The 15,378-nt window shown below is 41.1% G+C and overlaps 1 protein-coding gene across 4 annotated transcripts in view; it reads left to right on the top strand.

Moving 5' to 3' along the window:
- SYT9 (synaptotagmin 9) overlaps nucleotides 1-15,378 on the top strand; it is a 69,793-nt gene that overhangs the window by 32,099 nt on the left and 22,316 nt on the right. For all 4 annotated transcript variants that reach the window (XM_066187217.1, XM_066187216.1, XM_066187218.1 and 1 more), the window contains exons 2-3: nucleotides 42-393; nucleotides 2,422-2,968. In XM_066187217.1, coding sequence (XP_066043314.1) covers nucleotides 42-393; nucleotides 2,422-2,968 — 899 coding nt within the window. The remainder of the gene's footprint in view (nucleotides 1-41; nucleotides 394-2,421; nucleotides 2,969-15,378) is intronic.

The following is a 15,378-nucleotide window of genomic DNA, read 5'->3' as shown; positions in this document are numbered from 1 at the left end:
GGCGCGGAGGCGTGACATGGGTGCGCTTCTCTCGTTGGCAGATATCTCCATCAGCTTGCTCTCCCTGGTTGTCACGGCCTGCGGCCTGGCTCTGTTCGGCGTGTCCCTGTTCGTTTCCTGGAAGCTGTGCTGGATCCCGTGGCGGGAGCGGGGCTTGCCCTTCGGGAACAAGGACAGCAAGCAGGAGCCGCTGCACTACGCGGACACGGACACCAATGACCGCGACTACAGCGAGGATTACCTGGGGGAGCCCGCCGCCTACCCTGAGGCCTCCATGAAGATCAGCCACACCTCCCCTGATCTCCCCTTAAACACCCAGGTGGGGACCAAGGAGAACTGCATGCCCGGCGTGCGGATGCAGCGCCAGATCACTGAGCCCACCTCGTCTGACCGGTCAGTAACTCCAGTTTCTCTCTGTTACTCATCAATACAGGTACAGCACAAAAGGCCCGGCACACCGATCTAAAAGTAAAATGTATCGTCTTCTTGCCATGCTCCTTTTAAAAAAGAAAAGGAAATATACAGAAGTTACTCACTGAGGTGCACAAACCTCGCAGGTTGAAGTGACAGCATCACAATCCTATTCCACCCTTCTCTCAACTGATGCCTTGTTGGGACTACCTAAAAATAGAGGCCAGACAAAATTAAGAGAATAAAAAGCAGTTCTGTTTACTGAAGGGCCTTCAGGTACATTTTGGGCAGACAAAGCCCATCCAAGGGCTACACCCAAAAATATGGACGACGGGTCACGGGTTTTCACACTTTTATAAGTTTGGTCCATTTGCATATTGGGGGTTAATCTTCCAATTACAGCTTCAGGTAATGAAGTAATTTACTCCAAGTTTGCTCCCCCCAATTCACTTTTGTTTACATCTCTGGGGCCTGAGGCAGCGAGGTGTCCTTGATTCCCAGGTCTGGAGGGGAATTGTTTTGTCTGACCAGAATGGGAGAACAGTAGCTGACACTCTATATGGAGTTTAGAGTTATACACTAAAGAACTGCAGGATTAGAAATATATGAAAAATATAAAAGCTAAAACCCTAAGGCATCACAACTACTGTCTCATTGGTGCTTTTCCCTCAGGAACTGGATAACACAGAGCCCAGCATCCCTTAAAAGCACCAGGGCAGCCTAGATTTAGCTTGTAAAGCATATTCATTTGCACTTAGCACTGGTGCTGAACACTCAGTAACATCTCCTCAAAGATTTTTCCAAAGAAGAAAAGTAGGGCAAGCTAATGAAACTCTTGCAAGAGTTAGAAATAGGATTTAAAAATTGTAGATTTTAGCCACAATCATGACTGTGGGGGGAAGAGTGACTGAACAAGAGTCAGTGAAGTCTCCAGGGGAACTGGAGAACCAGTAGATGAGGGAAGAGGAAAGGGGGAGGCTGAGAGTGTGTGCAGGGGCAGGTGGTAAAAAGATTATGTTTCATACAGCAAGAATAAGGATCAGCATGTGAGGAGCCAGTAAATGTCTGAGTCAAAGCAGATGCACTTCTGTTGGAGAAGGTACAGTACTAGCCCAGTGGCTCTTTGCTAGCCTCTTCTTTTTATTCTTCCGCAGGATATTCTGCACCTCTCACTGCCATGTGGAGCTTAAGGGTCTATTTTTTTTTCCTTTGGTGACATGATGATATTTTATCCTGGAAATGACTAATGTAAAGCCATAAGATTATGTATTTATTATGCAACAAGAGAAAAAAAAAATTAGGATAGCACATAAGAGGCTGTTCCTGCTTTAAGCATGGGTAAACAGATATTTACCAGGAATGAATGAACAGTTATAGCAGAGGAACTATTGCTGATTATGTTCAATATAAATAGCTTTGGATTAATCCTGTACTGGCATTTTCCACGTGCTCTTTGTGTGTTCAACCTGAGCTCCTGGTGCTCCAATACACTGAGTGATTGCTGCATATGAATAGGACAATAAAATGGAACTCACAGAAGATTAGGGTTTTACATAATCCAACTTCCACATCTCCCTACCTCAACAGGGATTGCAAATTTGATTTTTGTTACCATCCATGAAGGAGAAATTTCAGTCACAATAAGTGTGAAAAGTGTGAATTATTAAATTTCACTGGACCAAAGCTAAAAGCAACTTCTTATCCTCAGCTAATGAAAGTAAAGGAGCTTTTCAGCCAAAGTACCACAGAGTTTATTACATCAGGTGTGAGAGCAAAAAAGGAAATCAATTGTTGGGGTGGTCAGCAAACCATTTCAGGACATGGAAACAGAAAATGATGTGGCATTAGCAGTCTGATGCTGAAGGTCACCTCTCACAAACGTTGGGTGTGGCAGTTCACCCCTTTGTTAAAAACCTGACCCCGCTGTGCGCTGTGGAAACACGCCAAATGCAAACAGGACCTTTAATGTGTGCACACAGCCTGTTTCAACTCTTTCCTTTTCGCTTTAAGGCACAATTCACTCCGGAGACAGCTGAACCTGTCCAACCCTGACTTCAACATCCAGCAGATTCAGAAGCAGGAGCAACTGACAGGCATCGGCCGCATCAAGCCAGAGCTGTACAAGCAGAGGTCGCTGGACACGGACGACGGCCGCAGGAGCAACAGCAAGGCCTGTGGAAAACTCAACTTCATCCTCAAGTATGACTGTGATTTAGAGCAGCTGATAGTGAAGATTCACAAGGCCATCAACCTGCCGGCAAAGGACTTCTCTGGAACTTCGGATCCGTACGTGAAGATTTATCTGCTCCCCGACAGGAAAACAAAACACCAGACTAAAGTGCACAGAAAGACCCTAAATCCGGTGTTTGATGAAGTTTTTTTATTTTCTGTCCCGTACAATGATCTCAACACAAGGAAACTCCATTTCTCTGTGTATGACTTTGACAGATTCTCCAGGCACGACTTGATTGGCCAAGTGGTAGTGGATAATTTTTTAGATTTGGCAGATTTTCCCAGGGAATGTAATATTTGGAAGGATATTGAATATGTCACCAATGTAAGTATTATAATTTTTCTTTTTGAATTTTATTTGTTTCTGACTTTATTTCCCTAATATGATTATAACTGAAATTGTCTGTTGAATTTGTGAAGGAGAATACTCTATTCTCTCCCTTTCTCAAGCTGTGACCTTAATCCGGGGAAACTGACAGCACATTTTCAGTCCTCGTTTCTTATTCTTTGGATATATTAAAGAATGTTTTATGTAGGAGACAGTGGGTTTAGTCATTGCCCTGCTGATAGGGCAGAAATGCTGGAGAATGTTTTAATCTTACTTAATCTGAAATTTACTTAAGGAAGTATTTCTTTTCTTATTTTGCCTGTCTTCCCGTTTTGCATTATTTTTTTATGTAACTTACAGCACACCAATCAGCAGGAACTGCAGATTCAACTTTTCTTATGTAGCGATCTTCAGTTCTTCAAAAGACTATTCTCATAAAGTCAGAAAACCCCACAGCTGTAGTCCAGCCAGCCAGAGACAATGCTGTTCTATGAAAGCAGTGAAACACACTGAATTGCTTTAACTCGTTGTTACCATCACTGTGTTCCTGGGGAAATGGGGATTGTATTGTAGAAGTCTGTATTTCAGTTATCTCATAGTCTCTGGTATCAAGTTCTGTGCAGGAACCCAAACAGTAATTAGGTATGAAATCATGGAAATTACTTCCGAAAAAGAAGGAGCTTTCTACTCAGAGCAGGAGCCAACCTCGTTGTAATGCCATTAGAGATGAATCCCACGCATCCTCGGGAGGACAGATCTTCAATGAGAATGATCCATTACAGAAATCCACAGGGGTGAGGGCACCAGTGCCAAGTGTCAGTAAATATTTCATTTGCTATGTCAAACTGTACTCCAGTGGAGTGCACATTTTAGAGTCAAATAAACCAGACATCATTAGCAATAAGATCAAAGGGTAAGTTTGTTAGACCTCGGTTCAGGAAAGCACTGAAGCATCTGCTTAGCTGAGAATAGGAAGTCATTGAAAAGTAAAGGGTGTTCTGAGACAAATAACTTGCCTGAATTCAGGCCCTCGCCTTATACCTCTGTGGTCTGGTAGTGTGCCCATATTACAGACCAAATAGATTAAGTCTTTTCTTTCTTTCTTCTTCTTCTTCTTTTTTTTTTTTTTCCCCTTGAAAACTTCATTATGAAAATGGATATTTTCTTAGTTTTAAGGTGAATTCTCTGCACAGTCCTGTCCCACGCAAGGATGGAAGTGCAGCAGCAGCACAAGCAGTTCCTCACTCGGGGTACTGGCAGGGGCACGGACACTTGGTGTCAGGGAGGATAAACCTGGCTTTTGTAGAAGTTACTGCTTTTCAGCTGCGAGGGAAAAGTAAGGATGTGACAGAGCAGCTGACAGTCATTCCAAGTGAAAAGCTGCCTTCGTACAGCATTAAGTGTCCCAAGATCAACTTCATTTTTTACAGTCAACTGAAAGTTGAATGTGCACACACACACTGGGCCTGCTTTCATCTGAACGGGTCCTTTCCCCTGCTTTAACTTAGGCACCAGATTGCCTCTGGTATCTTCTTTTGAATCACTTCTTACAAATTTCAAAAGCCATGCAGCGTATCATCTGTATTCAGATTTTCTATAATATCTGAAATGAAATTCAGGACTGAAACATGAGTCATTTATTAATTCCTCCTGATACCAGTTCTGCCATGAAGTGTAACCCTGTTTATCCAAACAGAACACAGGACCTGCCATTTAGACTTGTCACTGGATCTCCAGCTAACAGAGGCCTTTTCAAAGCAAGTGACTCATGGTACATAGGAGACACATCCAATTTTGGGTAATGTGAGTTCTGAGATAAGAGTATCAGATAAATTAAAGTCTGGAGTACCCGGCTTACCAATTAACATTTCCAAAATTTCAAAGGTTAGAATTCATTCCATGAGGTTATGAGAAACACCCCATACATCATTTAAGAAACCAAGTTTCATCCCGTTTCCTTGTCTGTGTAGCTGAGATATCCCTCAGCCTGACTGCAGAAGCTGGATCCTGATCCAGGGCTACTCGGTGAGGCTGCTGCAGTGAATACTCCTGTGGCTGCACTCCAGGCAAGCAGGCAGCATTAGGGAAGCTCAGAAACAAATTCTGGCAAAGCTTTGAACCCCATTGGGCAGTTTGTGGTGGGAAACCAAAACTGTATCAACTGTAACAGGTTTTCAGTAATTTACATTCGAATGTCATCTTGTTTCAAATAGTAATTAGAGAGCCGAAAAATGCTGGGCAAAGTCACTCAAGGGAATTCACTTTATGTGGGTCAACAAAAAGTGCACACAGGAAGAGTAAACCTAGGAAACGAATGAGAAAAAGGGAAGCTCCACACAAACTACACATGACAAGTTTGTCATTCTTCTGAAGAGTACAATTCATTTTAATTCCTTGTGCATCTTATTACACTGCCTAACCAGCGAGCCCAAAGGCCTTTATTTTACATTCTCAATTTTATTATGTTCTAATCCAATTTGACACAGCAGTATAAAAGAATGTATCAAATCCTTCTCTGCCCAGAAAAATGTCCTACTTCAAGTGAGCGCTGCAGATTATGCCTGAAATGTCAGCTTTAGTGCAAACAATGCCATTAAACTGACCTATTATGCCATGTGCTTTCTTTTGTTCTCTAATAACACTGGAAGATTTTTTTTTTATCCTAAACCAGCAGTTTTCATTCTTTGGACTACAACATCTGTTTCCATCCCAGAGTCTGAAATTATTTCATAACACAGACACATGTCAGCATAATTTTTTTTTACATGCTTAAAAGCGGTCTGGTGCCAGACGGATCTCCAATATCAAAATGACTGTTCTTCTAATCCCAGGTCCTCTGAGCATAAAATCTCTCTCCTGTAACACTGGCACTTTTTCCAAGCAGAAAAAAAAAAAAAAACAGCAGTGAGCTGTTTAATGGTAGAAATAATTAACTGGATCAACTTTAGCATGAGCATGGAATGAACTAGATAAGCTTTTTTTTTTTGTTTTTATATCTACCAGTCAGATGACACTGGTTTCTGTCTTGTCAAGAAGAAAAGATACTTTTTATTTTTAACCTGGGTTTCTTTTGTGGGCATGTTTTGTTTAGTAGCATATAAAACATAATTGGGGTTTGGGATGGGGTTTTTTGGTTCTATTTGTTCACAAACTGATGGCATGTTTGCAGAGAAAAAATGAGTGGTTTATATTTCCTTGGTTGCCATCTTCGAACTTAGATGGGATCAAGCAAAAACACATGGCTTTGTCACGAGATAAAATGGAAAACCATGAAAGAAGAAGGTGTCAGATATGAAACGGGAAGGTGTCAGATGGTCCATTTTGGATAAAGGAAAACTTTCTCTTTCAGAAAGTGCCAAGTATCCTCTTACATAACTTGCTGTGCCCCTAGAAAGGAAAATGCTTTGTCAAGAATTGCTTGTTAAACATCACCAAGTCGATGCAGGGCACAGAGAGCATTTCTGCCAACTGGAAATACAGCTGTGGTTCATCCTGGCTCCTGGGATTCTCTAAGTGCTCAGTCACTGGCACTTGATAAGCAGGGGAACTTTCTAGAGAAGAGGAGTGGTCTCAGCTTAGCTGAGGGGGATAACTGGATTAGGAAAGTCATTTTAGCAGGCAAATTTGTGGCTTTGGTCTTAGAGTGTAATAGCTTCTGCCACTGATGCTATCTTTTCAGTTGTCAAATATAGTTACGTTTAAAATCTAGGCATGGAGCAACAAAAACTGCTCTTTTTTCTGGATGTTTAAGTTCATATATACACTTTAAAAAACAATCCTATTCCTAACACACCATTGGCAGCTTTCTCTCATCTCAAAAAACCAAATAGATCAGGGTGCAAAAGGAAATGGAAATATTTCTGAATCTGGGAGAGAGGAGAGCACAGAAACAAGGCACTGAGTAATACAGGTAGGAAATTTGAGACAGAACATGCCACAGACTTCAGGGATGTGTTTACTGAAACCCAAAAGAGAGTTATGGATAGTTCAAAGCTATGAAGAGACATGAGCTGTATATCAGGTTGTTCACTTTGACATCCAGAAAGAGCCCAGCGTATGCAAGAAATTTCAAAGCCAAGAAATTGATTTCACCTGTTTATAAGAATCGTCAAGATCTGTTAGGGTCTGGGTCAAAAATACAACAGTGTATCAGATAATGCTGGATTCCTTTTGGACAGATTCAGGAAATAAAAGGATACTGGGAAAAAAATTATTTAAGATGCATGTTGAAATGCACGTTAGTGTTTTGACAAGGAGAGAGTTAAAAATTAGGGTAGTTATAAGTATTCAGAATTCTGCGTTCTAAAAATGCTAATAGATCACTGCTGTTGTTCTTGAGTTTGCCCAAGCAGGAAAGATTTGAGAATTTGTATTTTTAGGCATTTATGTTGTATAACTGAGATGCAACTGGAACCATAACATCACCAGAAGGAAGTTTCAAGTTCCCTGTTTCGGAGATGTTAATGTCACCCACAGTATGTGTGGAAGAGAGACGAAAAGAGGCTAAATTTTTCAGTCAGTTGTTCATGGAAAGCATAATAATAGTATAAAATACTGAAATCTGACTGAACTGAAAAAAACTTCTTCAAAGGCTGCATTGCTCCTGCTTAGAACCGCGAGCAGTTCAGCATCTGCCAAATGCACATGAATAAGTGCAGGTCTTAAGGCTGAGAGCTTAAACCCTCAAAAATCCAGGAAAATAAACATTCTTTGAAAGAAATAGGTAAACGCTGCCCCTAGCTCACCTACAGAGGAACAGGCTCGGCCAACAAGGACATGACTTGCTCAGGGATGGGAGCAGGTCCAGGATCTGCAGATTCCTGGCACCAGCCTTAATCCACTCCGCTTGCGCTGCTTATCTCTCTCGGCAGTGTGCAGACTCTGGAGCTGGCAGGAAGTCAGCTAAGTCCACCTACTCCAGTTCTAAAAACTGTTTAGCTTGTCAAGATGTTTTAGCTAGTGTTTCTGAAATCCCTGTTCTGGCAACTTGCAGGGTTTGGAGAAGTGATGGCGTTGAGCAAGAGCTCAGGGAAGCCTTTAAAATATTTACAACGGTTAACAAAATTTTTGAATTTGAGGAGGAACAGAAACAAACCAAGTCTCTGTTTATGAATTCAAATCCAACCCATCAATGTCAAGTGCCATATCTACTTTTTTTTTTTGTGTCAGTAAAAGGGAAACAAAAGTTGAATTTTTTATTTATTTTTTTTTTAAATACGGAAAACCTATCCTGTATTAACCTGGTGTTCTATTTCTTTAGGCTTTGGCATGAGGGAAGCAACCAGTTAGGGTTGTGGAGATGTATCTATTTAATTGACTTGCAAATGCAAGTCTCTTTAGAAGAGACAGATTTGCAAACCCATGAATCTTCTCTGTTTTAAAACATGGCAAAAGCTTAGCAGCAGCAACAACTATTTCATGGCTATTTTAAGGCAGTTATCACAAGGGGTAAGATTCACCTTGTTTAATGAATTTGTTTAAAATTTAAAATAAAAACTCCAACAAAACACAATCAAACCCAGAAGTACTCAAAAAAACCCCAAACCAGAAAGCATAATTGCCTTTGAGAGGCTGATCAGTGGATATTCATCTTCTCCTGAGTCACAAGGTCACCCTTTGTTGCGTGATTTTTTCTGTCTGTTCTTAACCAACTGTACAGAAAAAAAAATGAAAATGCATGTGTAATGAATAATTTCATAGCCACAAGGTGCTGGAAAGTCCTAGATCTTTAATCCTTCCAATTCCTAAGGGTCACCAAAGTAAGGATGAAATTGAAATGAATTAGGCCTCAGCATCAGCACAACAGGTATAGCACTCAGTGTGCAGTAGAGAACAGCTGCAGCCAATGTTTTTCTTTTTAAATATCTTTTTAACTACTATTTAAATGCATTAATTTTCAAAACTGTGCTTTTCCTTTTGTCTTTTGGGGTTTTTTTTCTTTGTAAATTTAATGATTGTAATAATTACTTTGCAGGAGAAGATTTGTCAGGAATTCCACGCATTTAAATGATTAGGGGCCAGCCAGCACTCAGCATGGCTAAACAAAGGACAGACACGGTTACGTACAATCACACGGGGTAGAGAGAAAATACTAACAGGTTTTCAGAAAGTTAAAGGCAGCATTTGCCTAATTCTGCTGGAGCAACTGGGTGATGGTGAGAATAATAATAAATAACAGAACTTGGGAAGGGTCAGGAGTAAAAAAAAAGTGAAATGCCTTGGAAAGCAGTGGTTTGATATGGAGTTTTTTCCTGTTGGTCCCACGCCAGTGGTACAAGCACTGCAAGCTTGGCTCTAAAAGGAGCGCAGACTATTTCATGCAAGGGATTTCCCAACAGCCTTGTCATCCCACAGGCACGGCCAGAAACAGGATGGATCCTGTAATATCACTGAGGCTTCAGCTGCCATTTACTGGGGATTTGGGAGCAGTTTAAGGAAATAATAATTCAGAGAGTTGTGTCCGTCTGGATGCACCATGTGAAGTTTACTGAGCCCAGGAGCGTGGCCATCAGAATTTCCAGGAGAGCTTTTTCAGGATGGATATTTCTCTACCAAAAAATCCCTCATACATACAAGCAAACAACCAAACAAAAGCAACTAAAGCAGTCAAAAGAATAAAAAAAAACCCTATGTAGTAGAAATGGCATCATTCCAGTTAAAAAATTCTAACAGAAAAGAAGGTAGTTCAATGTTAGTATTTTGAGAAAATTGAAATTTCAAAATAAGGTATTTTGATTTCTCATTTGGAATTCCCTTCTATGACTATATTTTAAAATATTTTGAAAGCAAATTGTTTCGAGTCAAGTGACGGGTATTCTGCTTCAAAATGGAAATAACTCAAAATTCCTTATCAAATTAGAATGCTGCTTTCTAAACAGATGCCTTCCCTGCCAATCAGTGCTGGATCTCCTTGAGTTCACCGTGGTCCCTGTATCCCCCATGTTTCCCTGGTACAACAGCCCCAGAACAGCAGTAGTGTATGAAGAATATTTTCCTCCACACATTAGCTGCATGCTGAAAAAGGTCAGACACCATCCTAAATTCCTGCTTCCTTGTCAGTGGAAGTGTCTCTAAGTGTCCCTGTTCCACACATCCCCCCCTTTTCCTTTCTTCTCACCCTCCTCTGCCAATCCCTTTTTTTTCCCCCAGAAATCTCTCTCAAACATGGCTCTGGGAGAGAAGAAGCTCACAGCAACACTGACTGCACATAAACCAAAGTCAAAATGTGATCCTGGTCAGCCAAGCCTGTCCTTCAATTATACCATCCAAAATTGTCAGTGGGGGTTACAAATCCAAAAAAAAAAATCTAGCTCCAGTATTTTACAATTCACAGGCAGCAATTCTTGAAGACAAGCAAAGAGCATTTGCACAGCACTAAGACTAAAATAGCTGTATTAAAGGGATCTTGGTTGTAACCATTCTGCACATAATTCAGGATTAGACTATGCCATAGCCTTTTTTTACAGGGTTATATAACTTTCAATTTAAACATGTATTTAGCCAGGCAGGGGGAAAAAAATCGCTTCAAACACGCATTTAATTATTGAACAGTTTTGGGAATGCTTACTCTGTCTTTTTTTTTTTTTTTTTTTTTCTAGCAGAGGTCACAAAAAGCATTTCAATAGCTTATGGATTTATCAAAATTTCTGCAAAATCCTACTCTTTAAATTAAGTTTCAATATTTGGAGCCAAACTTGAAAGTATTCTTCCCTCTGAACATACTGTGCTTATGTGAAAAGCCTCAAGCCATTTTTAGCCTTTAATCCCCACTAGATATCACAGCCATCAGGCATCTTTCTCCACCAAACAGGGCATTTCAGAGTTTTACAGTTCCCTCTCTGTGCAGTCTGTTTACCCAGTTCTCAAGTTATTTTCCCAGGGCCTTTTATTTAAGAGTAAGTGGGCTTTTTCTATTGCAATTTCCTTAGGGATTCACAGTAACTGTGCCCTGAACTCACAGCAGGGTATGCTGGGTTTTGGTGCAGAGAATAGCAGAGCTATTTGGGAAGCACCTTCAGCACACCATATCCCACAGGCTGGCATCCTAACACAACCTGAAAGGTGGATGTGCCGGGGTGCAGTCCTGACTTCATCTTCTCTGGTACACCTGTGACCCAGGGGAACACGCAGAAGAGAAAGTGCCACCACACACAGGCTCTTTCCTCACCAAAAGATTTGCCTGGTCCCCTTCAAAGTCTTGTTAGAGGATGTCACCTGTCTCAGGCTTTAACCTTTCAGGATTCTAGGATCTGTAACAGAGGACAAAAATTCATCTGTACAGAAGGGGGGAATTTCTGGATCACAGCTAGTGCTAGGAGGCATGAGATTAAATTATAGATCTTTCCAAAATTAAGATGAGGCAGTACCATTTGCTAAATAATCACATGAGGACTGTCTTCAGACCTCTCCACTGCCTCTGTAGGGGGGACACATGAGAAGCTGCAGCTGAAGTGGGAGCTGACCCATGGAGAAGGACATGTTATTCTCACAGTATGTATCTATATATGTATCTATAGCTTCTCTAGCTTTTCTCCTCATCCAGGAGACTTCGAGCTGCCATAAAGGCCAGTAGAAACTTCAAAGGACACACAAACCATTTTCCCGAAGATTTAGTGCAAGATTAGCTCTGCTGGCCAGAGCATGGTGCTGAGAATGCCGAGGGGTTCAATCCCTACAAGGGGTTGAATGTGGGTTCAACCCCTACAAGGGTGCTCGCTGAAGAGTTGTGCTGTATGATCCTTGTGGGCTCCTTCCAACCCAGCATATTCTGTCATGCTGTGAGAGGAGTAATTCCAGGTAATGTGCAGGCCCTGTTTGCCCCTGGGTGGCCGTGGAGGTCAGGCTGTGTGGCAGCTTTTCTGTGCTCAGTGACAGCCCCTCAGAGCATGGGGGCTGCTGCTGGGGCTCTGCAGAGAACCTTGCTCAGGTCATTGCCGGAAGATCCATAGCTCTGCTCCTCCGTTCTTGCACTTTGTGAAAAATAAGCAGCCAAACCATCCGGGGAAGAGGGGTGGAAAGGCATCGCTCTTTCATGCTAAGTGAGCTGTTTTTTTCTGAGAGCAGAGCTAAAGAAACAGTGGTAAAGCTGAGGACCTGACAGAAAGCTTCTTCATCGAGATTTATCAGCCCCAAGTTTATGACATCTTTGCAGCAGAGAACTTTATTTTAACTCACAGTTTCATTTCATTTCCTGTCATGTACACCCATTTCTCTAAACGTTCTGAATAGGCGTGTATCCAGAACAACGCAAAAAGTGTTGTGGTTCCTGCAAAAAGTCCACAGGCCACGGCAACATCACTTTGTGCTTGCTCTGGGAAGATTAAATGACAGACAGACAAATCTCTGAGTTCTGCGCTGGTTCTCACACAGGCAATGCATACTCAATGCACGCTCCGATTCTAAAGTCATGGATGTTATGACTCCTGTAGCTAGTCTTGCTGAAGTTACTGGGAGTATTTACAGGGATAAAAGAGGCAGAGAAGCTTTTGCAGTGTCTGAGCCTTCCTGTGGCTCCCTAACAGAGATTTAGAGTGAGCATTTCACACCGTGTACTCTGGAGAAGTGTCGGGCTCAACTGATGGGAATGCGTTAGCAATGTCTGTGCTGCCATGACATTTGAGATTTGTGTAGCTACAGATTCTCCTGGCCCTTCATTGCTTGATTAAACACTTTGCTCTATTTACTCAAGAAAACAGGAGTCACAAGCTGCCTCTTACCTTAGTGAGTGCTTAATCATTCACTACTCCCTTCACCAGGCAAACTTCAAATTAAATCTACGTACACCATCTGGAAGAAGATTCCTGACTAGTGATGGCATCATGCTTGTGATGGGCAGGGAAGCAGAAAACAACTGACAGCTGGAGGTTTCACAGTCCATTATATGAACTATTGGGGAAAAATCCCCCACTCAGATATTTGGGGCAAATGTGGCATCTAAAAAATTGCTGATTATCACAGCATCAGGAAACATCACCTTGCCTGCCAGGCAACCAATTACTGACATCCTCAGAACTTGTAGTCATTGCCCCTCCTACCGAACATCTCCTGTTTCCTGCAGTCCAACTATTTGGAAAGGAGCAGTGAATAGGAGAAACACTTTGAAGGTTAGCTCCAAAGAACAAAAAGAACAATTCTCCATACTGTATCTTGTACATCTGTTTTCAGAATTCATTGAACTCCATATGTATTTTCTCTTTAAAAGCATGCTGGTGTTTTATAAGTATTTTTAAAAGCCAGCTGTGATTTAATCAACCATCTGATCTGCATTATGATAACTGTTCTAAATAACCCCAACAATAAAATAAATATGTATGCAGTAAAGTGAAACAAAAGTGTGTACAAAAATGATAGAAAAAAACCAGCAGGCTTTGTTTTCAAGCACCCTAGAGAGTCATTTATGATCATCAGGAAGAAAGGAATCACTTTAAAATAATGAAAACCTTTCAATATCTGCACTCCACTGAGCACGGAATCTTACAGTAAATGCTAATTTAACTATAAACTTCACTCTATTGGGACCACAACGCTTTAGGCAGGTAGAAATGAGTAGTGCTCAGGATTAGATCCTGACTTTACTGTAAAGTCAGGGAAAGAAATCCCACTGAAGCTCAGATTTCATGCACGTCCTCTTGCTGTAGTCTGGAAATAGTACCTGGTAAAGAGTACAAAAAGCCAAAGGAAATCATGTAAACAGGTAACCTGAGACAGACATGAGGAAATGCACTGGAACAGAAGAACACACAAATTAGCACCCTTTTATTCCTCTCTGCAGAAGAAATACCTGGCAATGACCTACTCAACAAGGATTTGAAGGTACTCCTCCTCCTCCCAAATTTGTTGATTAAAACATGACTGAGCTATCAACCTTGATTTTGGAGAAAGCAGATAGAAACCTCTCCATCAGAAATTACTGGAATTCTACATTCACAGCTTCAATTTGTGACTGGCTGCAGCCATCCCAAGGGAATGAAAATAGATTATTTTCCCCCAAGGTTTCAGCTGTGAGCACCCTGACCCATTCCTTTTGGTAGCTCAGCCTAATTTCTCATTTTCCAACTCTTTTTTCAAATCCTTCACTTAATTTATAGAGCATCAGCATTTTTGGGAAAGCCATGAAAAACACTTCATTCAGCACCGAGTTTTTATCAGGAAAGTATATATAAAAAGCTTCTTATCCTAACTGTAACAGTAATATCTTTTTTGTTCCAATACAGCTATTTTTATAAACAAATGTATCTACAGCATTAGATGCTCACTGTCTTCATCCCCATCATCATGTTCTTCTCAGAAGTTACTTATTTTGGGAAACCTTTCAGTGCTAAATCAGCACACACATCCTTCTTTCCTGACAGTTTTGAGTCAGGATGGTCAGAGATAATTACACTAAATTCTTTCAAAATCATACTTCCAAAAAATTGAAGTTGGGCCCTTTTAAGGTATCAGATCAAGTACCTAAAATCAGATTAACAGAGTTCTAAAGTATACTCATAGTTTAGAGCAAGCCAATTCACAACTCTGATCTCATTTAAAAACCGTCCAATTATTTAAATTACAAAACTAATCAAACTGATTCAACTACACTGAAAACTGGAGAAGGCATCTATGTGACCATGAGATTTTAAGTCACAGGCTGCCTGACAGTGCTACTTCTCTTTTCCTACCCATAAGTGAGCATGTACTGAATGATACTGTTTATTCTTAATATAGTCATGATCAGCTCTAAGTCTGGGCTGCTCACCACATTCCTCTCATAATTCCATGGGGAAGAACAGAACAAGCTGCAGAAAACAGTCATTTTCCCCTCTAGGTGTGTTTCACATCTAGCACGTGTAAGGTAAAACAAGTTAGAAGAAAAGCCTGCTAGGAGAAGAGAGTTCTGTTGACTCATCTTTATGGACTTAAAGCACTTCTATATTTGGTGCTCTCTTCATCTCACATCTTACACTACCCTCTGTGCATTCTTTAGGAGAAAAACCATGCTCACTGAAGTGGCCCTAAAATTGCCTCCAGTCCACGTCTAAATATAATAGGGAGGCACGAACACATCTGACAGAGAACAAGTGTTACAGAAAAAGAACTGTGATCACACTGCACAACCACATCTTCCCCTGCTCACGCTGTAGACACCTGGATGGATAATACACTTGATTTCAGACTCTGCATTTTCTGGAATGAATTCCTGTCTTCTCTCTTCACCTTCCTTCAGCTCCCTCATAGTCTTTTGTTTCACTTTAAAGCTCTTCTTTTTCCTGTATATGTCACTGTAGGACAAAAAAGACTCCAACTAACTCAGAAGGTAAAAGGTGTAGAAAAAGAAGGCTCTTTGTTGTCTAATTCTTACTACCTTTGATAAGGTGTTCCAGTACAGACTTAACATGATTGGTGAATAGGAACGACACCTCTCTAAT

The sequence above is a fragment of the Chamaea fasciata genome, unplaced genomic scaffold, assembly GCF_029207755.1.
Source record: "Chamaea fasciata isolate MVZ Bird 193981 ecotype frontalis unplaced genomic scaffold, bChaFas1.0.hap1 SCAF_7, whole genome shotgun sequence".
NCBI lineage: Eukaryota > Metazoa > Chordata > Aves > Passeriformes > Sylviidae > Chamaea > Chamaea fasciata.
This window is presented reverse-complemented; position numbering and strand designations above follow the sequence as displayed.